Consider the following 22176-nt stretch of genomic DNA (forward strand, 5'->3'; position numbering starts at 1 on the left):
TTTTCCAGCTGCTGATGGATCCTGCAGCGGAACGATTTGTGTAGAAAACTGGAGACAGAAACGGACTCTTTCACTGTTTTAGATTGAAGTTAATGAGACATGAAAGCTGGATGGATTTTAGGTGAGTGTTTGTGTGTTTGTAACTGTGTTGGGAAACTGAATCAGAACAGTTTTATGTTTTAATAACATCAGTCTGAGAAGGTGATGAGCTGGTTCTCTGTTTGACTGTAAACACACCAGATTTAAAGGTTTCTATAAAATAACAGGACCAACAGTTTTGTCATTAGAAACTTTAAACACCTGATATTCTTGTTTGTTTTTGGTTTGTGGTTTTTCTGTCACTCCAGCTGAATATTATTTGTTCTTTCTAAGAAAAACTCCAATAAAACATGGAAAGAAATCCTCAGTTTGTGTCACCGAGTCTTCAGCAGCTCTGAATCATCACGTTATGATAAAACTGGTTATCATGCTTCACATAATGATGGTAATCTAATGAAAGAATTAGAAATGCTTTACCCCACGTAAAATCACATTTAGTGTCATTGACAGAGAGCTGATAATTCATGAAATGATAGTTGTTTTTACTCCAAAATAAGCACATTTGTCTGAAAAACAATATTCACAAAATTGTTGGCAACAGAAAGTTTCTTTTACTTCAGACCAGGAAGCTTTATCAGACAGGACTGTAACTATTTACACTTTAATACAGTTTAATACGTAAAATATCAGAGTTTAAACTTATCACAGTTTGACAGAAGGAGGCTGCAGGTTCCAACCACCTCTGACCTCTGACCTCTATGTGTGTCTACCTGAAACAAACATGCAATAAATGACAGAATAAAATGTTGTAAAGAAAAATAAGTAAAAACAGGTTTAACTACGACGTCATGAATGAAGTGACAGAGATAGATTAAATCAACTCTAAAAGCCTTTAACGCATCAGATTTACACTTATAAACATGATATTTTATCTTTAAGTTGTTTCAAAATGCATCTTAAGTCTAACTATGACATTTATTTGATCACAAGGCAGATTAACAAGCTTCTACATTAATCTGAACGCTGACTGTCTGCTCGCTGATGTGAAGATGTGACAGAAACAGTTTATTAAACACAGTTTGTTTTATGTCCAATAAATGTGAGAAAACACAGGTGTCATTGTGATTCTTGTGGTTCTAAATAGAAGCTGAATGTCTCCAAGAATCATCAGATTTAGAGATTTTTTAAGTGAGTTTTTAAGAAGCGACACGTCTGATGTGTGTTGGACTTAAGTGTCGCCTCCTACAGGCTGCAGAGTTCATGGCAGCCTCAGTATGAACCACAGTGATCTATTCTGAAGCAAGAGGAAACATCAGGAGGTTATTAAACTCTTCAGCAGTCTGATGAGAATCTTCTACAAGTCAAACTGTGTTTCTGTTCAGCTGTGATGGCGACTGACAGCAGGAGCAGACACGTCTTAGTTCTTCTTCACGCCTCAGTAGGAGACTCGTCGTCGTCTCCGATCAGCCCCTTCAGGTAAACTCGCTTAAACTCCTCGAACACCATGTCGTCAGACTCGCTGCAGGGACACAGAGACAGATTTGCTTTAAGCTCCTGAATTAATGGATTATTTTACTTCTTAAGACTACGGTGGCCCTGAGAGCTCAACATACGACAGCATAGAAAACACACATAACCCGACAACTTGCAGCGTGTTTCTGTTTTTGCAGCGTTTTCTTCTAAATGCTGCACAAGTGTTTTCAAACGTGTGAAAGTTTTCTTCATTTGCTTTTTGTTTTGTCGTCACAACCCTGAAAAGTATTTGAACAAAACAGTCTGAAAAGGAAAAGTCAGTGTTTGGTTGAATCTTCAGCTGCCAGTTATCGAGTTAGAAAGAGAAAGAAACGTTGTCAGTAGATTCAATTCTGCTGTTTCTGTTTGCAAAGAGCAAGAATCCCGGCTTTTTGAGGCGATTAGTAAACATTTCTCCAAAATCTGAGAAAAAAAACCATCAAAATACAATTTTAAGTCAAAGTCTGTAATGAGTTGGATCACAGTTTTTTCAGTATTGATCCATATTGACTCAGTATTGATCTGTACAGGGAACCAATCAGGATAAAACTGTATTGTTGATTCTTTGAAGGTGAACTGCAGTGATTTTCCAGGTGTTCTATGTGTAAAAAGTAGTCGTGACACTGTGCAGTAAATTTAGGATGATGTATATTAATACTTGTATTGAAGTTCACACGGTTTTGTTTTAAGGGTCTCAAGTCAAAAACGGTGTGAACTGCTGCTTTGGAAGAGAAAATGAATATTTTAAAATAATTACAGCTTCCATGAATCAACGCATGAAAGAATAAAACCCTGATACTGACAGTTAAAATAGTTAAAAGAGTTTTTGTTCATATAAAGAGATTATTCTTCATATAATCAGCTGTTACGTGAATTTGGGGCATTTGGTTTTTCTCAGTTTCTCACGTATCTGTCTGCATCTGATGTGCTGCTTCTTAAATTTGCAGCCAACGTGTGTCATCGTGAGTGTAAACAGGTGAAAGCGGGACGCTGCAGGATGTGAGACGTCCACTTGCACCCTCAGGTAACAGCTGATACGGAGGAAGAGCTGGAGACTGATGCAGATGAAGGATGAATAGGCTGCTCTAACAAGTCTCTAAAGACTCTCCAGCTGGTCCAGAATGCAGCTGCACGTGTTCTGACTAAAACTAGAAAAAGAGACCACATTTCTCCCATTTTAGCTTTGCTACATTGGCTTCCTGTAAAATCTAGAATAGAATTTAAAATCCTTCTCCTAACTTACAAAGCCCTTAATGGTCAGACACCATCATATCTTGAAGAGCTCATAGTACCGTATTATCCCACTAGAACACTGCGCTCCCAGTATGCAGGCTTACTGGTGGTTCCTACAGTCTTTAAAAGTAGAATGGGAGGCAGAGCCTTCAGCTATCAGGCTCCTCTTCTATGGAACCATCTACCGGATTCAGTCCGGGGTGCAGACACCCTCTCTATGTTTAAGAGTAGGCTTAAAACTTTCCTTTTTGATAAAGCTTATAGTTAGGGCCGACCAGGCTCGCCTTGGATCAGCCCTTAGTTATGCTGCTATAGGCCTAGACTGCTGGGGGACTTCCCATGATGCACTGAGCTCCTCTCTCCTCCTCCTCCTCTCCATCTGTATGCATTCACGTAACATCAATGCATGTCACTAACTTTGCCTCTTTCCTCGGAGTTTTTTTGTGCTTTCTCATCTCACAGGAAAACCTGGGTTCTGGACCGAGCCTTCGCGGTCCTTCACAGTCCTGATGGCATCCTTCCCTGGCTGCTGCTGCTGCTGTTGTTATTATTATGATTGTTGTTATGCTGTCCTCCAGAACAATTTGGTTTTATTTAACACCAACACGTTTCTGTCGATAACAGCTGCTGAATCTTTAAAAAAACCCTTGAACAAACTTAAACTAAAGATAAAGATGTTTTTAAAATGCTGATAACTTTATTTTACAGTTTGCTGATATTTCCAAGACTTTTATATAATAAAACAAAATGATCTTACCCCTCCTTGGCTGAAGATGCAGAGTTCAGACAGGAAAAGAGACAAGAAAAATCAGTAATTATAATTCAGGAAAAATAACAAGTTACATGAATAAATATCAGTTCCCTGCAACTCAGATTAAAGCTGAGCATGACGGATGAACTCAAGGTGACACTTTATTTATCAGGCTCTTTAATTTCATACCAGTTTCCTGGAAATATTCTGAGCAATTTGCAGGTATTTAACAGTTAATTTTTAGGACATTTTACAGAGAGGGTCATGCAGTTTGGCCCAGATTATAAAAAAAAACTGTTAAATTTAATCAGATACAAGTATGATGATATTGATATGTTGAACTTCCACATCCAGCAGTTACGGAGCAACATTATCATTCATGTGGAGTCGTGTTTCTCTTTTAGCTGTTTTTACTCTCTACCAACTCCTGAGGGAAATATCTGGCTCTTTAGCTGCTAAATGCTCCACTATGTTCACCAGCTAGTCTACAGCTAACTGTGTCTGTTAGCAGGTAGTGTTCAGCGGCTTTTTACAGCTTTTTCTCTGAAAACGACGCTATGAGACACTGAGAGTGAACCAGAACAGTAAAGCTGCAGCCGGACAGATAAACAATGAGCTGAAACTCACTATAAAGCTCCGTAAAGCCGAGAGGAGCTGCAGAGTCTCTGTAGGTTCATCACTACGAGCCAAACACATCACACACTGTATAGATCAGACTGAGGAGTCTTATAGAAATATGTTATAGAGGCTTAACAGGTTTAATTTTGGGCTGATGGAGGACATGGATGATGTCACTGAGGGTCCTCACAGGTACAAACATGTGTGTGTTAAGCAGCTTGCTGTGTCTCGCTGACAGCAGTGAGTTGCTCTTCTTACTGCATCTAAACTACAAGCTGTGTCACATCCTGCAGATTAACATACAGATTATCAACACAGATTAACTCCACACACACACTCACAGTCATGTTTCCATCACTTCAAAGGACACACAATGGCTTACATTCATTTCCTGGAGACTTAACTGTAACCTTAAACCAAGTCTTCATCCTACAATGTAATGATTCATGTGGCGAGTCCCCACAACATGAGGAATACCTGTAGACACTCATTTATTTCTTTTCCTTCACAAGAAAAACTTTGTGACATTAAGAGAGTTTTTGGGATCCGACTCTTTCAAACAAACATCAAAGTCAGAGAGGTTCAGGAGGAGGAAATGTTGCTGCATGAAAGCTGATGTGAGTTTTAGTGAGAAACACTGAATGTGAAGAGAAACTTTGTTTATTAACACAGAGGAACTTTAATATGAGGAGGAAGATGGAGGATGTACCTGGATCAGGTTTAGAATGCATCAGTCTGAAGGGAAGCTCCAGAGAGACCTCACTGTAAATAAAACAAACACACATGTAGCTCCAGAGCTGAACTATTTCAGCATGTGTTTCTGTTTACAGAGACTCAGAGTGTGTGTGAGCAGATTTTGGTGAAACGTACCTGGATCCCACCGTCCTGTTGGTGTGAACAGAAACACAGAGAACAGAGACAGACGATTAGTTGACTCATTAGAATTTTCTCTTCAGAAGCTCGGCTGTGTTTAGTTTCTGGAAAATATTATTTTCTGCTGAGTTATGTAGCAGTGATGTGTCAGACTTTCCAGTTTCCACAGGTTTCTGTTTCACTGCCTCATTACAGCTCAGTCCCAGCAGGATCTCACCTGCCTGAATTTACAGCTGCCTGTCTGAAAAATAACACGTGATTGGATTTTGTATTTCCTGATTCTTCCACTGCTTTCTCAGAAAGCTTTAGTGTCTCTTTACATTTCCTATTACCCTATCATATGCAAGTGCCTTCATCATTCCAGGTGTTAATTGTAAAAAAAAAAGTCATTTCTATCCATAAATATCCTTTCATGTCTGAATGAGGACAATTAATATAAAATTGTCCTCTGTCTGATGACGAAAAGCATCATTCTAACAGAGATGAAGCAGAAATGTCACATATTCCACGTATGAAACAGTCTTTATTATCAGGAAACACTCTGACTATAAATAAGAACATTAATATTTATCTCAGGATGATTTATGTCAGAGAGCAGGAAGGCTGTCAGCCGACTTCCCAGCATGCCAAGTGTTTCAGACTTACCCAGATGCAATCATCCTCACCACGACCTTATAGGAGACCAGAATCCCCTGAACCTCCTTCAGCACCTCCTCCTTCACACTGACGGACAGACGAAGAGACAGACAGTTAGAGATCTATTTGTCAGAGTTCCACGATCATCATTAGAGAGTCTCAGTGTGTCTCAAAGAGTCTTAGTGTGTCTCAGAGAGTCTCAGTGTGTCTCAAAGAGTCTGAGTGTTTCAGTGTGTCTCTCATAGAGTCCTAATGTGTCTCAGAGAGTCTCAGTGTATCTCAAAAAGTCTCAATGTGTCTCAGGGAGTCTCAGAGTGTGTCAAACAATCTCAGACAGTCCCAGAGAGTCTCAGTGTGTCTCAAAAAGTCTTATTGTGTTTCAGTGTGTCTCTCATAGAATCCTAATGTGTCTCGGGGAGTCTCAGTGTGTCTCAGAAAGTCTCAGTGTGTCCCAGAGTGTCTCAGAGTGTCTCAGTGTGTCTCAGAAAGTCTCAGTGTGTCCCAGAGAGTCTCAGAGTGTCTCAGTGTGTCTCAGAAAGTCTCAGTGTGTCCCAGAGAGTCTCAGAGTGTCTCAGACAGTCTCAGAGAGTTTAAGTGTGTCCCAGAGAGTCTCAGAGTGTCTCAGACAGTCTCAGAGAGTTTCAGTGTGTCCCAGAGAGTCTGAGAGTGTCCCAGAGAGTCTCAGAGTGTGTCAGACAGTCTCAGAGAGTTTCAGTGTGACCCAGAGAGTCTCAGAGTGTGTCAGACAGTCTCAGAGAGTCTCAGAGTGTCTCAGTGTGTCTCAGAGTGTCTCACATGCTGGATGAAGCCAGGTTGGTGTCTTCATGTTTGAGTCGTCCATCCAGAGCAAGTCCTCTCCTGTCTTTGTTGTGAGCCAGCAGAGGATACAGAGTGTACTCCTTCTTCAGACTGGTCCCAGAGGGCACAGAGTCACTGGACACAAACACAAAGTAAACTCTAAATTCTCACTGCTTTACTTCTTCACACAGATCTGGGCCACCTATCTGAACACTTAAGTGTGTTTCTATAAATACGGTGAAATTTCTACACGCTTCCCAGAGCAGCACTTCAGAGCTTCTTAACGTCACTCTAAAGATCATATTCTATATGCAGTCATCTCTTGTGAATCTCAGTCTGTCATCATTTCATGTGTTCATGAAAAAAGTATAGACTGAAAAATGAACAATAACATTAAAACGTAGTTTTTGATTCATTCTGCAGCTTCTTATGATGCTCTAAACCTCCAACGATCATTTCTATGAGTCCTCAGTTACGATGCTTTTGGGAGATACGATAAGAAGAATAAGAATATTCGTAAGATTTTATGATCATCTAAGCCTGAAGATGTTTTTGGGAAACAAGGCCCTGCTCCGTCAATCATGTGTCTTGTGCTCTCCTTTGAGGAAAAAGAGAGAATTTTAGAATTTATCCAAAAACATCCAAATTAGATTCAGTCATCAGGTCATGTCAGTTGTATTTCCCTTTTTGTGAACAGGTCTTTTTCAAAATAAATGTCTCTCTGGAGAAACACAAGCTGAACGTTAATTAAAAAAAACAAAGACACCAAGAACAGACAGAAAGAGAGAGAAAAGGTTTAAATACTAAAAACCAAACTCACCCAATCTCTTCTTTGGCCACTGATTTGACGTACTTGTCATTAGAGTACAGAACAACGTTGGTCACCTGTTCAACTGCAGACAGACAGAAAGACGTTTAATCACAAAAATACAACATGGAAAACTCTCTACAGAGCAAAACAAGAAGGACAAAAACTGAAGTATAAATCAAAACTAGTTTGTCATGTATGTAGAAACCAACTGTCATAAAAACAACCTACCACAGAGAAGTCACATGTTAGAAACAACAGGTACGATGTTACCTGACACACTGATGTCTTTGATGTTCCTGCTGGATGAGTTGGTGATCTCAACGTTGGCTTTGACCGGCTCGCCGTGGTAAAACGTCTGCAGACAGACAGACGGATGAATGGATGGTGATGTTTGACTGTTTCAAGTGTAGATTTTCTGTCTTCACACATCAACTGGAACCAACTTTCATACTAATTATCAAAGCAGCTCCAAGAACTTAAACAGTGGAAAATCTGGTGCTCAGCATTTATAATGAGTCTGAGCCAAGATTATATATGACATCATTAGATTATTAATAGTGAAGCATCAGTGTTAGAGCAGCATGTTACTGTTGTAGCTGCTGGAGGTGGAGCTAGTTTACACTACTTTATATACAGTTAGCTAGTTTAGTCCAGTGGTTCCCAACCTAGGGGTCGGGCCCTAATTATACAACAATGTAAAAGTGTTTCCATTCCATGTATTGGTCTACAAATCATTAAGTTAATTAATCTCTGTGGGGGCTGTATGTGTCAGATCTGGAGGTTTGCTGTCTGACCTCTTTGGGCAGGCTGAGTTTGATGTGCAGAGGTTTTTCAGACATCAGGAACTCAAAGGTGGTTTCGGCTACTGGAACCACCTGACTGTCCTCTGGACTGAACTGGACCTTACGGATGGAGAGACGAACTGAACTCCTGCAGAGAGAACACATCAAATATAAACACACAACTAATCAATATAACAGTTTGTCCTTGTTTGAAGGTTAAGCTGTTTTTCTAATAAACTCACTGTTTGTCGATCTTCTCGTCCTGATTCTCAGCACAGAACGCCTTCACCTCAAACTCCACCGCACATTTCTGTCAGGAACAGAAAGACATGAATCATGAACAGGATCCATATTAATCAAATATATAAACACACAGAGGCACCAACAGGATCTGTTCCATCTGCAGGTTTATGTGTTAAACAAAACTCAAAACAGATCTTTTACATCAATCCATGTTCCACATTTAACTGAGGATTAGTGTTAGATTAAATTTACATATCAGAACTAGCCTCAATGTGCTCTTCTCATGTATCAGCATACATTCAGTCACAGAGGTAACATCACTTTCTCTAAAAGATAATCAACTGACAATGTTTGAAAAACCAAGGAGGTCATTTAAAATCACTCCCTGCTGTTCTGTTATTTTCAGAATCTTTAAAGACTCGTAATCCATCTGGATGAAAACATGTCTGTCCACTGAATGATAGAAAATTAGTTAAACTCAGGCTGCAAAGCAAAGAGGGCAGCCCGCCAGCTACCTGGACAGGAATGCATCTCATTTTGCAGTCCAGTATAATGACAATAAAACTGAACCTCAAAAAAGTCAAATCCTGTAAAATCCCAGTGGAATCACATCCATGATGTTGTGATCAGTTGGTGTAAAAGCATGTAGCAGTAATCTCAGTGAGCTTCTGTAAGTGATAAAATATTTATTTTCCTTGTTTGAAATGAAGCTTGTGTGATGTTGAACTTACTTTTCCTACATCAGACGGTCCAGGCTGCAGAGCCACAGAACACGGCAGGTTGTCAGGAAACTGAAACACAAACAGAAACTGATTTTAAAACAGGTGGATATAGAGGAGAGACTTTTTCACCAAATCTAAAAAACCATTTGCGAGAAATCACTTACTGATCACTGACTGATAAAAACATAAATAAAATGCGAATAAGATCATTAAGTCATTAAAATCATGAGGGTTGATGCTGTGAGGATGAGGCTGACATGGCTACATCCATCTTTATAAACAGGCTGTGATGATAAGCTGCTCTCACCTGGAACAAACTACCTGAAGATCTCACACTACAAACAAAATCTAAATCACACTTTGGAGCTGCACTTCATCATTTTATTACTTTTTTATCTAATTTGATGTATTTTACTTTTACTTGCATCTTTCCTCTTTTAATTTTACTCCTCTTTGTAAGAGCCAAGAGAAGATTGTTGCTACATGTCAGTCAAAGAACTTGGCTCATGATTGAAGAAAGGATTAACATGCAGATAAAACCCTTTTGCATGGATGAGGACCCAGTCAAAGGTACTGAGGATTCTGCATATGAAGTTAAAAGAAGGAAAGCTAAGCTGCAACTGGAGCAAACCAATTGATTGCATGATTGATTTTATGGATTAAACAGTAAATTGAAGTACCTCGTTAATTAGGTCGATGCTGGCTAGTTAAGGCACGATCTGTTGGAGCTGCAGTTTATTCAGTAGAGGTGTTTGGACAACATGTAAAGCATTTTAAATGTTCCCGTATTAAATGTTCTATATTAATAAACTTAAATACAAGGAGAGACGCACTGTAGTCACAAATGAGTTGCAGATTGCGACTCCAGCTGTAACATCTGTTTGATGAACACCCTGCATGTGTTTGCAGCGGAATGAGTCACATCTGCACCTGAGAAACAGACTCAAACACCGCAGTAAGTCTGATCCTGAGTCTATCAGAGACTCAGAGGGAGAATCTCTGCTCCTTTATATCGAGAGGAGTCAGCATCTGATCAGGACGCCTCCCTGTGGAGGTTTTCCAGACACGTCCAGCTGGAGGATCCTCCAGGAGAACACTGCCTCACCTCAAAGAAGAAGGGGAAGGCGTTGTCTCCAAGCTTTCGCAGCAGTTTCTCCTGGATCTTGGTGTGGGTCAGCTTCTCTTTGTCCTGCAGCTCGGGGTAAACCTGCCGAGTCACCAGGAACAGGTCCCTCCTGAAGGCCACGCCCATCACATCCATGTCCTGACGGCCGTACCGAAATGTACACGACAGCATCACGTACACTGAGGACACAAGCAGAGGTCATATGAGGTGTAATACATGCTAACAGGAGGTGCAGTACCACTAACAGCCACTGGAGGGTGTGTTCAAGTCTTTTTATAGAGTTACAACTTCTATCTGTAAATACAGACACGTTTAGTTGGCAGAACACGTGGTTTTATTTTTATCTGTTAAAACCAGAAACAGATGATCGATGACTGTATAAAACCTCTCTGTCTGCTGTGGAGATATCACATTCATGCTTTATTTTACGGGACCTTTAATGTTTCTTCTTTATGACATTTAACAGAAAGGAATTTGTACCATATTGCACCATCTTGTCTGTAAAATGTCCTAAAATTAACCATTTAATATATTTTATCATTTTTATTTTTATGATAAATTCAAGGAACCTGTAAAATAATAATAATAATATAATAAATATAATAATATGTTACCATTTCACTTTTTTCAGTTCATATGTAAAACTTTTATGAATCCCTTCAAAATCACAAAAAACTGCTGCTCTTCAGTAAAACGCTGTAAAGCACATTTATTTATCTATCTATTAATTCATTCATTCAATTATTTATTCATTTATTTATTTATTTATGGGTATTACTTATGTGATCTATTTGTTATAATAACCTGATTTATAATTTGACTACAGGACTGCTGTGTATGTGTAAAAAAATGTGTCTGTCATTCTCCTGCTCTGGTTAATAAATAAAGTTATTTAAAAAATACACTATTTGATTTTATTTGTCAAACATACATACAGGGCAGCAGCTTTAGTTTGGTGACATTACTGAGATATAAAGTTGAATATCGTCTGCAAAGAATGACAGACGAGAAGATGATTGTGAAGAATGAGAGCCAGAGGACGCACAGAGGAGAAAAATAAGTCAGTTTTTCTGAAGAGCAACATGAACACAAGATGAAAACATCAGTTAAATTAATGTAACAGAACGTGATCATCCTGAAAATGTAAAATGAATATATCATTCATGTTCGATTGTTTCCATAATGTCTCATGATTGCGTTCCACTTTCAAAACTACTGTAACTACTGCTGTTATTTACCGGTTATTTATTGTGCCGTAATATGTATAATAATAATTGTCTTAACTTTAAGTTTTATAAATAAAGTTTATTATCAATTGTCATGACATTCTTTTGCTCATCTTGTATATCAGAGGTAGATGTTGGGCCTTCATCGTGTGGTTGACAGTGCTGCAGACTACGCTAATGTTTATAGATACAACAGAGAATGTAGAGAGGTCAAAGGTCACACATACTGACCTTTCTTTCCTTTGAGCTGCACCGGATCGATCACAATAACTCCATCTGAGAGAGACACAAACAAAAATCAACAACATAAGTTTCTAATGTTTGTCTGGATGTCAGTTTCATGTTTCATCATCAAACTCACCGACTGGATCCACGTAGTCACAGTGATCCACAAAGTCTCTCTTGGCCATGTAGACGGCCACCTGAAACACATGGGGAGGGGGGGGTCAGTGCCTTGCTCAAAGGTTCTTACTTCTCTTGTTATCGTCACCGTAAAATTACTACGACCACAGGACTGTTTGTGTCGTACTACGACTACTGCGAGTACTGCAGGAAAACTTACCGACTTGTCGCGGGAGACTTTCTTAAACACAACACGTTTCGGACTCATGATGACTTATCGATGTCACGACCTGCAGCACAGAGTAGACGACAAGGACACAATTTCAACAAAAAAAATCATTAAATAATTAAAAATTAAACCGTTTTGTTGATCTGTTTTATCCTGACACAGATATCTGTCCCACTCTAAAAAAAAATAACTGTCATGATACATAAATTACATGTAGAATCATTTAATTATAGTAGATCTGAACTCTGGACACTGAGATGAACAAACATTTTTCCTCTGATTTTCTCTTTTTTTAAACAAACAAAAATGTATAACATCAAAATAATCTAAATGATGTTAGATATTGTACTTGCTGAAATTCTGTGACTATTTCTCTTTTTGACAATTGGACAAGTAATTTTTTTTCAATTTTCATTTTCAACTAAAATGTGCTATTAGTTTATTAGACCTGCAAGTTCTCTATTTAATTCTTTCCCACAACAGTTTGCCGTTATAGTCGATTCCTCCTGTTTGTCTGTTAAAAACCCACAGTGCCCAGCTGTTACCGAGCCCTCTTTAAACATATATAGACTATATATTTGTGAAGCGTTTTTAAAGATCTTCAGTAGGAACCAATGTGCTTGGAGCTGAGAGCCATAGACAGAGCAGAGAAAGAGGAAACTGTTGGTTTGAGTCTGCACATGGGATTTGTTTACAAGAAAAATACAGAATACCAGACATGTACTTCAAAATCCACCCCAGCTAATACTTTACATACAGTAATTATTGAAACTAGCAGGAGTGGAGCTAAACTAGCCTTCGGTTCTGAGTTGTGTCGGGTGTTTGGACCCTGACGTACCTGCTTGAAGGTCTACTTTAAAAACAAAACCATACATGTGTGTTTCAGTAGGAATCGATGGGTTTGACACAGTAGAGAAGGAGGACAGTACTGAGAGACGGACTAACATGTTGTTGGTTTGCACATGAGACTCGTTGACATAAAGAAAAATATAGACTAGAATATCTGCAACAGCGACACCTTTCAGTATGTTGAGTACACACGCAGAGGGGAGGTGTCTACCAAATATCTGACATATCTCACAGTTCATAAGTTACTCGCCAAAACACAAAGTGCTCTATAACTGGCCACAAGGTGTTTCAATATGTCATCAACATGCTCAGGAAGATCCTTGGAACCAAGTTTCAGTTTATTACTGACAGCAGAATTGTAGAAATGTCAAGTTATATCATTACTGTAGCGCCCCCAGTTGGTTAATAACCCTATCTGTACAACATTCCCAAATCTGGTTTTAATTGTATGATGCATTTAAAAGTTATGACTCGTTAAGTGCATTAAGCCACGCCTTCAAACTTGATAACCAATCATAGACAAACGCTGAGCGATATACAAAAACGAACGCCTACGTTTTGTTCAGAGTCATCTAAATATGTTCCAGTTTAATGAAGACTGGATCAAATATGAACAAAAAGAAGCAAAACGTTTACACCCCCCCCCCAAAAAAAAATTACCAAAAAGTTTAATAGGCACAAATGGGCGTGGCTTATATCAATCGATTCTTTAAAGGAACTCACACTACAAATACTTTTCTTCTGCTTCTCACATTTCATGACTTATTAGCCAAAACATAAAACACTTAATATCAATCAATCAATCAATTTTTATTTATATAGCGCCAAATCACAACAAAAGTCATCTCAGGGCACTTTCCACATAGAGCAGGTCAAGACCGAACTCTTTAATTTACAGAGACCCAACAGTTCCTCCATGAGCAGCACTTGGCGACAGCGGGAAGGAAAAACTCCCCTTTAACGGGTAGAAACCTCAAGCAGACCCCGGCTCTTGGTGGGCGGCCATCTGCTTTGACCGGTTGGGTTGAGAGAGAGAAAGAAAGAGGGAAAGGGGGAGGGGGGGGGTAAGGATTGATAGATTGATAGCTCTTTCTCCATTCTGTGGGTGGTGGTGCATGGCCGTTCTTAGTTGGTGGGGCGATTTGTCTGGTTAATTCTGATAACGAACGAGACTCCGGCATGCTAACTAGTTACGCGGTCCCGTGCGGTCGGCGTCCAACTTCTTAGAGGGACAAATGGCGTTCAGCCACACGAGATTGAGCAATAACAGGTCTGTGATGCCCTTAGATGTCGCGCTGCAGGCGTGGGTAACCCGCTGAACCCCACTCATGACAGGGATTGGGGATTGCAATTATTTCCCATGAACGAGGAATTCCCAGTGAGCGCGGGTCATCAGCTCGCGTTGATTAAGTCCCTGCCCTTTGTGCACGCCGCCCGTCGCTACTACCGATTGGATGGTTTAGTGAGGTCCTCGGATCGGCCCCGTCGGGGTCGGTCACGGCGCCGAGAAGACGATCAAACTTGACTATCCAGAGGAAGTAAAAGTCGTAACTGACCACATGGTGGCGTTTTCCATAAAAGATGGTATTATGTTGAGCACGTCTCCGTGGGGCATCTATGAACCACGTATGATTACTTTCACATGTGTAGTGTTTTAGATACTGATGACTAAAAGTGCACTCCCATAAATAAAGAAATATTACTTTAACATCTCAATAACTGTAACAGACAAAACACAGAATAATAACCATCATCAGAAAAATATGCTTAACATGTTAGAACTGGAACTAGACTTATATTTGTTTTGCTGTATAATGCTGAGTTTATGTAATTATTACAGTATCAAATATGAACATAAACAGCAGGATATCATGATGTAACAGCTGCACGTATATGAACATTCACAACATGTTAACAAATATAAATACTGCATCACTTAATTATAAGATTAGACTTTTCTTTCCATCAACAAAACTGATCTGAGTGATGTTTGTTCACCTGAAGACTAACTAACTACAAACATGTGACAGTAGAAGAAGAAGAAGCAGACTGACCTGTAGCAGCAGCGGTGTGTGTGTGTGTGTGTGTGTGTGTGTGTGTGTTCAGCTGGAGGATGACAGCGGCGTTCTAACAGCTGATCGGACAGACAGAGCTGCTTTTATAATCTACACACACTCAGCCTGGTCAGCATGCTGCTCATTACACACACAGATAATCCTGCAGCCGCGCTGGAAGACGTGTTCTCCCAGTACATGTCCAATACAGCGACGGAAAAATACTCCATTACAAGTTAAAGTCCCGCATGAAAAATCAGAATAAAAGAATTAGCAGCTAAATTTACTTAAAGTACTAAAGTAAAAGTATTTGTTTTGCAGGAAAATTAGGCTGCGACTGATATATTCAACAGATTTAAGAAAGTACATAAGCAGCATGTTGTTGTTGTTGTGGCTGCTGGAGGTGAAGCAGAATAATCTGAAGGAGATGATAAACTGGCTTTCAGAACTTTTCTTTAATCTTTGCATTTTTGGCCTCCAACAGATACTGAAACCATGTGAGGGGAATGGTTAACAACTCATAGACATCTGAAATGTGAAAGTATTGCAGTAAAAGTACATAAGTATTATGAGCTTGATGTAGTTAAAGTATTGCAGTAAAAGTACATAAGTATTATGAGCTTGATGTAGTTAAAGTATTGCAGTAAAAGTACATAAGTATTATGAGCTTGATGTAGTTAAAGTATTGCAGTAAAAGTACATAAGTATTATGAGCTTGATGTAGTGAAAGTATTGCAGTAAAAGTACATAAGTATTATGAGCTTGATGTAGTTAAAGTATTGCAGTAAAAGTACATAAGTATTATGAGCTTGATGTAGTTAAAGTATTGCAGTAAAAGTACATAAGTATTATGAGCTTGATGTAGTTAAAGTATTGCAGTAAAAGTACATAAGTATTATGAGCTTGATGTAGTTAAAGTATTGCAGTAAAAGTACATAAGTATTATGAGCTTGATGTAGTTAAAGTATTGCAGTAAAAGTACATAAGTATTATGAGCTTGATGTAGTTAAAGTATTGCAGTAAAAGTACATAAGTATTATGAGCTTGATGTAGTTAAAGTATTGCAGTAAAAGTAGTGGTTTGGTCCCTCTGACTGATATATTATTATATATGACATCATTAGATTATTAATAGTGAAGCATCAGTGTTAGAGCAGCATGTTACTGTTGTAGCTGCTGGAGGTGGAGCTAGTTTACACTACTTTATATACAGTTAGCTAGTTTAGTCCAGTGGTTCCCAACCTAGGGGTCGGGCCCCTCCAAAGGGTCAGCAGATAAATCTGAGGGGTGGTGAGATGATTAATGGGAGAGGAAAGAAGAAAAAACAAAGTTCTGATACACAAATCTGTTTTCAGTTTTTGGACTTTTTCTCTAATCTTTGATTTTTGCTGAAATATTGGATCATTTGAACATTTATTGAAATGAAAGCATGTGAGAAGTTTAGAGGGAAAAATCACTATTTGGTGGAGCTGTTAACAACTCATAGACATGTGAAATGTGACCCCGACTACACACTGCTTTTTGTAAGACGTCAAAAGCCAAAAAGGTTGGAAACCACTGGTTTCATCTTTAACAATGTGTTGTATTTTAAAAGCTTGTTATATTATCCATTGTGTCAAATCTTCATCTGAAAAGTAACTAAAGCTGTCAAATAAATGTAGTGGAGTAGAAAGTACAATATTTCCCTCTGAAATGTAGAAAGTAGCATCACATGGAAATACTCAAGTAAAGTACAAATACCTCAAAACTGTACTTCACTACTTGAGTAAATGTACTTAGTTACTGAGGTGGGAGGTGAAAGAATAAAGCAAACAAGACATTTCAGAGATTCAGCTGAAGATCCTCAGATGATTTTTATTATTATTTTCCATTTCATCAAACTGTAGAAACTATATTTCATTATTCCACAAACAAACAAACAAACAAACAAAAACAGCACTTCATTTATCTACAATGAGCCAAAATTATGTCTTTAAAAGTCCTTTAAATAATATTTTTTATAACAAAACTTTGACTCTTTTTTGAATTTCGCATTTTTCAGATATGAGATAAAATATGACCAAAAATCACAGAAAGTTTGTCCACAAGTTGTTTTTTCAGATGAAAATAAGATTTTTAATGAAGAAATAAATTAAATGACAAGACAAGAAATATAAACGATGGTGTTCAGTATTCTTATTTTTAATTTTTCTGTAATAATAAGTTCTGATCTTGTTTGGAATTTAATACAAATAAACAATAATTGAACTGAGTTTCAGTGTCTCACATTAACTTTGTGAAGTTATGTATTGATTTCTGCTGTCATCATGTTTGACCTTTGACCTGTGATGAGCTGTTTGTTGTTTGTTTTTGATTTTGTTATAAAGACTCTGGACAGATGTTGACACATGTTTTCTGCATTTTTCGGATTTATATTCTATTGATTTTTGTTTGTATAAACAAACAACAAACAACAGACGTTGAAACGTGTTGTAAACTTTGCTCCATGTATGACATTTGATGATATTTAAAAAGTTTAATTTTCTTTCATCGCGTGTGAATCTGACGTCACAAGATGCTCAGTTTTCCTTTAAAATGACGGTTTCATTCATCCTGAGTGTGTTTAGCATCTTGTTTATATTATCATGGCATCATGTGATCGTTACATCATCATGTGATCAGCTGTGTGTGTCTCTGAGCCGATAAGTTCCTCTCCGTCAGACTCAGCAGTCTGTCCGCTGACATCAGCAGCTTACACACCGACTACCTGTGGATTTATTAATGGATGTATTCTCATTATACATACATGAAACGACCCCTCAGTAAGCTGGATGGGGGGGGGGGGGGGGGGGGCTACACGTTTAATACCGCCCCAAAAAAAGTTCTTAAATAGTCTCAGTGATAAAAAAAAAGAAAAGTCGAGTCATGTTTTCAGTTGATTAATTCTCTGGACCTGTTTGCGTCCTCACTGTGGATTTAATAAGGTTTGATTTTTATCTAACATGTGAGATTTATAACAAACACCTCACCCAGCTCATTAAAACTTATATATATTATATTGTTTATCTCCGTGGCTCCGTATAAAACAACATTTTAAACCTGTATTTTTGTTTTTACAACCTTCAGCCTCTAAACACGTACAGACTTCATACATACTAAACAGGTCTGATTATATTATATATAAAACACACTCCTGACCTCCATCTGATCATCATCTAACGTGCTTTATAGTTTTAAATGTTTTATGTTTGCAAACGTGACAAAAGAAAAGTCAACATAAAAAGTATTTTAAACATTTTTATTTGAGTGTTTTTCTCATTTTAAAAAGAGTCGAGACAGATGTCAGAGACAAAATAAAACTATGTTCATAAATAAAAACAACAATCTGGTTGTTTATCATCAAACTTTATACAGACGGAGACGTTTATGATTCTCCATCTTTTCTACATGTGTACAGTTTATTAAATGTGTGCTGGACAGGAAGAAGTTGGTTGTGCACAGAGTGATTTAACACAGAAGTCTGGATGAAAAGAGGAAAAAATACATTAACAGTGTTTGACTCCACCCACCGCCGGTCATGTGATCAGCTTTTCTCATTAAAGTCTCTTTTGTCGTTATAAAATATTACATCTGCTGCACGATAAAAAAGATTTGCAAGCTGTGATTCTGTTTCTTAATCCAAACAAAGATGATAGCAGGAAATGACGTTCAGTATGTTTATTAAAGAAAGACCGAACCGTTTTATAAACCGCTGATTTGCAACAACAACTGACTAAAAAATGACAAACAAATAAAAAACTTTATACGGAGTAAAGTTGCAATCACAATAAAAAGAGGCAAAAACTCTTCGAGCTAACGATCCTGACCAATAAAATAAATAATAAAACACTGGAAACGAGTTATTCAGTCAATAAAACCTTAATTCACAAGTTCATTTTTGAGATTTTAACCTCCACAGATTCATTTTTTCACTCCTGTGACATCATCAGACTCGTGACGAACAGTTTAAAGAAAAATTAAATCAATGCAGCAGAACCAGAGATACCTGACGCCTACATTACCCACAATGCAACTGGACTATCAACGGAAGGGTGGGAGATGTGTTACAGTAGGAGAATCACGGGTGTAAATAATAAAACGAACGATGTTTAAAGGCCTTTACAAAGTGGACGTCAATATATCTTTTCAAACTGTTGTTTGTGTCGTGAGGACATTTTTCTGACTTCTCACACAGCGAATAAAAGCATCAACCAATCAGGAAGTGTAATCTGCACAGACGGCTGTTTGTTGCGACGGCCCGCGTGGGACGTTGAGTAACCTGCTGCGTTGATTGATTGATTGATCAGCTGCAGGCAGACAGGTAGGTTCACTCACTGTGAACATGAATCAATACATTGATGGATCATGTATCATAAGCATCATCACCATGTATTTATACATACAAACACTGGATTTCTTCCCGTGGAGCCGACATGCAAACTGTTTGGGTTCAGTAACTTCCTGCTGTCCGTCAGCCTGCTGAAGGCAGTTTGTCCTCTCAGGAGCTGCAGCTGACAGGCGGCTGAACGCAGGTCGGAGATCATCATCATCATCATCACTGGAGGATGATGTCAACATCCTTCAGTGATGATGAAGAGGAGAGCGTTATATCCGCTCGATCCACGACGGCTCCGACCTGCGTTCAGCGTCTCCGTCCACAGAAGCAGCTGCCGGACAAACCGACTGACGGCAGAACGAGCCGTCGCAAATACGTATCGCTGCCGGTGTGAATAGTTTTGATTCGAACTATTCGCAGGCGATTATTTCGCAATTTCGTGTCGTTGATCCTCGTCGCTGTGTGTGTGTAAAGGCCTTAAGTTTCACTCTGGCTCACTCTCTCACTAATGTGGTTTATGGGGACTCTTGAACAGAACAGAGACATCGTCAATGTTTTCATTAGTAATAACTAATGTCGCCTGTGTTCTGTTAGTAGCGGCGCTGCTAGCCTCCAGCAGTTATGCTAACATTACTTTTTAAATACTAAAAACGCTCAAACGTCCCAACTGACGCTGACTCAAGTGACATCATCAGTGACATCATCAGCTCACTCTTTATACTACTTTTTACACAGTGAAGACCTGCGGTATATATCGGGTTACCATTATTTTATATTTTGTGTCGTGCTAATTGAATATTTGTCATTTCCAGCTGCCATTTTTGGTCTGAGAACTGAGTAACAGTTTATAAAAAGGGTTAAAAAACTTTTCCATGGTGCAGCAGACAGAATATTTCTGATCCTGATGGTTCAAAGAGTCTTTGAAAACAGATATAACTGTTGTTAAATGATCTTCTGGGTGTTTTGCAGCTGAAACAGGACAGAACTGACCAAACTGGTCTTATTTTAACCCCCAAAAACAACCAATAAAAACGAATCCTCCTCGTCTGTTTTCATAGGAAGATGAGTTCAAACAGGTTTTCTTCTCTTATTCTCTCCATTCACTTCACTTTCCTTAAATATGATTCTTCTGTCAGAGAACGGTACAAATTTCTGCTTTTTCCAAAGTACAAATACAACTTTTTAAATATCCACACCCCCACTGTGACATCACCGGACATGACATCATCAACACGTCGGTCACATGACATCGACAAAGAAGTCGCCGGGGTTTCCCATGGCCAGGCGGAAGGACTGTCGGGAGGCGGAGACTTCAGGCGGGACAGAAGAAAGGTCGCGACCCTGACCCGGAGGTGGCGAGGGGGAGTCTTTGTTACCATGGAGACCAGAGGAGGAGGACGGCGGTCGTCCGGTGGTGTCGTCGCCGGAAGGAGCATTTACTTCCAGTTTGGTTGGCTCTGATTGGCTGCGTTCTCCTCCTCCCTCCTTCTGATCATCACTACAGTTTGATCCACTGCTGCGACTTCCTGTTCAATAAAAAACAAACAACACGATCAGATCGTCCCAATACAACGTCAGTTACAGTGTTATAAGAACATTATCATATTATATTTTATATTATTATATATTATTATTATATTTAACCAGAAAATGATAAATATTATCAAGAAATTTCTTGAAAAATTAAATAGAATTGCGTTTTGAGAATTTGTTTTTTAAGGATTTTTTGAGATCTTTAAGAAATCAATTGATAAATTGTTGAGTTTTTTGGGCAAAGGGCAAAATTCCAATGACTCCTATTTTTTGAGATATTACATTTCATGTATGTTTTAGGAAACAAATAGTTTTTGGTGATTATGTATAAAGTGTGCTGGATTAATTATCATCAGAACAGAAAGCAGAGAGGAAACAGTGCTGTCACCTTCACTGTGCTGACTCCCTCCTCCTCTACCTCCTCCTCCTCCCCCCCAGGCCGGCAGCTGGGGGAGGGGGTGAGGCGAGCTGTAGGGGTGAGGGATGGGGTACTGGTAGGGGAAGGCTGGGGGCCACAAGGGGCCTGAAGCCGGAGCCAGCGGGTCATGTTCTGATGTTCCTCCTCGACTGGAGGCTGCGTCATGATCCAGCAGAGACATCACGCCCAGATCTGCAGACAGGAGGAATCAATAATAATCAATCATTAATCATTAAACTGTGAATCAGTCATACAAATACATTTTGTATGAACAAAAAAACTCTTGTTAAATTTCTTTTAATAAACTCATTGGAAATTAGCTTTTAAGACCATAAAAATACTGTATGTGTTGATATTTCAAGAGAAAAGTTGTGGATGTTTTGTCACCATCTTGTGGTTGTTAGTGGTACTGCAGCTTCAGACGGGACCGGCTCAAATAAAAAGCTGATATCAGAATGAATCAGATATTTAAATGTTCAGAACCTGGTCTAGACCTGCTCTATGTGAAAAGTGCCCTGAGATAACCTCTGTTGTGATTTGGCGCTACATAATTAAAATGTCATTAAATTGAACTGAACAGTATGTCGATTTAGACGTGTAAATGTCCGACTATCCTCACCTCCGCAGAGGTCTCCGAACACGTAGTAGCACTGCTCAGAGAAGGTGACCTTGCTGACGGTGTGTCGGATGTAGCCGGCCTTCAGCAGGTTTCCGGCGTACTTCCGAGCTTCTCGGCGGTCATTGAAACCTTCCACGTTTCTGTGCAGCCAGTCCACCACGTCTGAACCTGGAGGGACGGACAGATGAACTCAAGTTAGACTCTGTAAAACTCAAACAATTATTAAAGGCAACAAAAGTTGTCTAACTATCATCCGAACTCATCAAACTCAATTCATGTTCTGTCTGAACACAGTTGGGTTGATGGTCGCTTCATGTGCCTTACTGCTGCTGAGCTTCTTACCGATGAAGGCGTTGGGGATGGTGATCTTCAGCCACATCCGGTCCCGGACCTCAAGGCCCGACTCGGG

The 22176-nt window shown here is 39.1% G+C and overlaps 2 protein-coding genes across 2 annotated transcripts in view; both read right to left on the minus strand.

The window, feature by feature from the left end:
- Positions 1 to 1355: 1355 nt before the first annotated feature.
- On the minus strand, positions 1356 to 14913 carry LOC137186619 (S-arrestin-like). Its single transcript, XM_067595687.1, has 16 exons — positions 14845 to 14913; positions 11933 to 12002; positions 11732 to 11792; positions 11602 to 11646; positions 10124 to 10323; positions 9028 to 9087; positions 8296 to 8363; positions 8066 to 8201; positions 7542 to 7626; positions 7281 to 7353; positions 6458 to 6595; positions 5672 to 5749; positions 5024 to 5038; positions 4863 to 4915; positions 3542 to 3551; positions 1356 to 1558 (listed from the first exon to the last, which is right to left on the minus strand). The coding sequence occupies exons 2-16, from the start codon at positions 11978 to 11980 to the stop codon at positions 1468 to 1470; spliced, it is 1161 nt and encodes a 386-aa protein (XP_067451788.1). The 5' UTR covers positions 11981 to 12002; positions 14845 to 14913; the 3' UTR covers positions 1356 to 1467.
- A 3192-nt stretch (positions 14914 to 18105) lies between these two features.
- Positions 18106 to 22176, minus strand: part of LOC137186617 (segment polarity protein dishevelled homolog DVL-3-like) — a 22317-nt gene continuing 18246 nt past the window's right edge. The window contains exons 12-15 of the mRNA XM_067595685.1: positions 22110 to 22176; positions 21768 to 21935; positions 21119 to 21340; positions 18106 to 20723 (exon numbers count right to left, since the gene is read on the minus strand). The exon at positions 22110 to 22176 is cut by the window's right edge and continues 68 nt beyond it. Coding sequence (XP_067451786.1) covers positions 20437 to 20723; positions 21119 to 21340; positions 21768 to 21935; positions 22110 to 22176 — 744 coding nt within the window. The 3' untranslated portion in view covers positions 18106 to 20436. The remainder of the gene's footprint in view (positions 20724 to 21118; positions 21341 to 21767; positions 21936 to 22109) is intronic.

This window comes from Thunnus thynnus, chromosome 7 (genome assembly GCF_963924715.1).
Source record: "Thunnus thynnus chromosome 7, fThuThy2.1, whole genome shotgun sequence".
Taxonomy (NCBI): domain Eukaryota; kingdom Metazoa; phylum Chordata; class Actinopteri; order Scombriformes; family Scombridae; genus Thunnus; species Thunnus thynnus.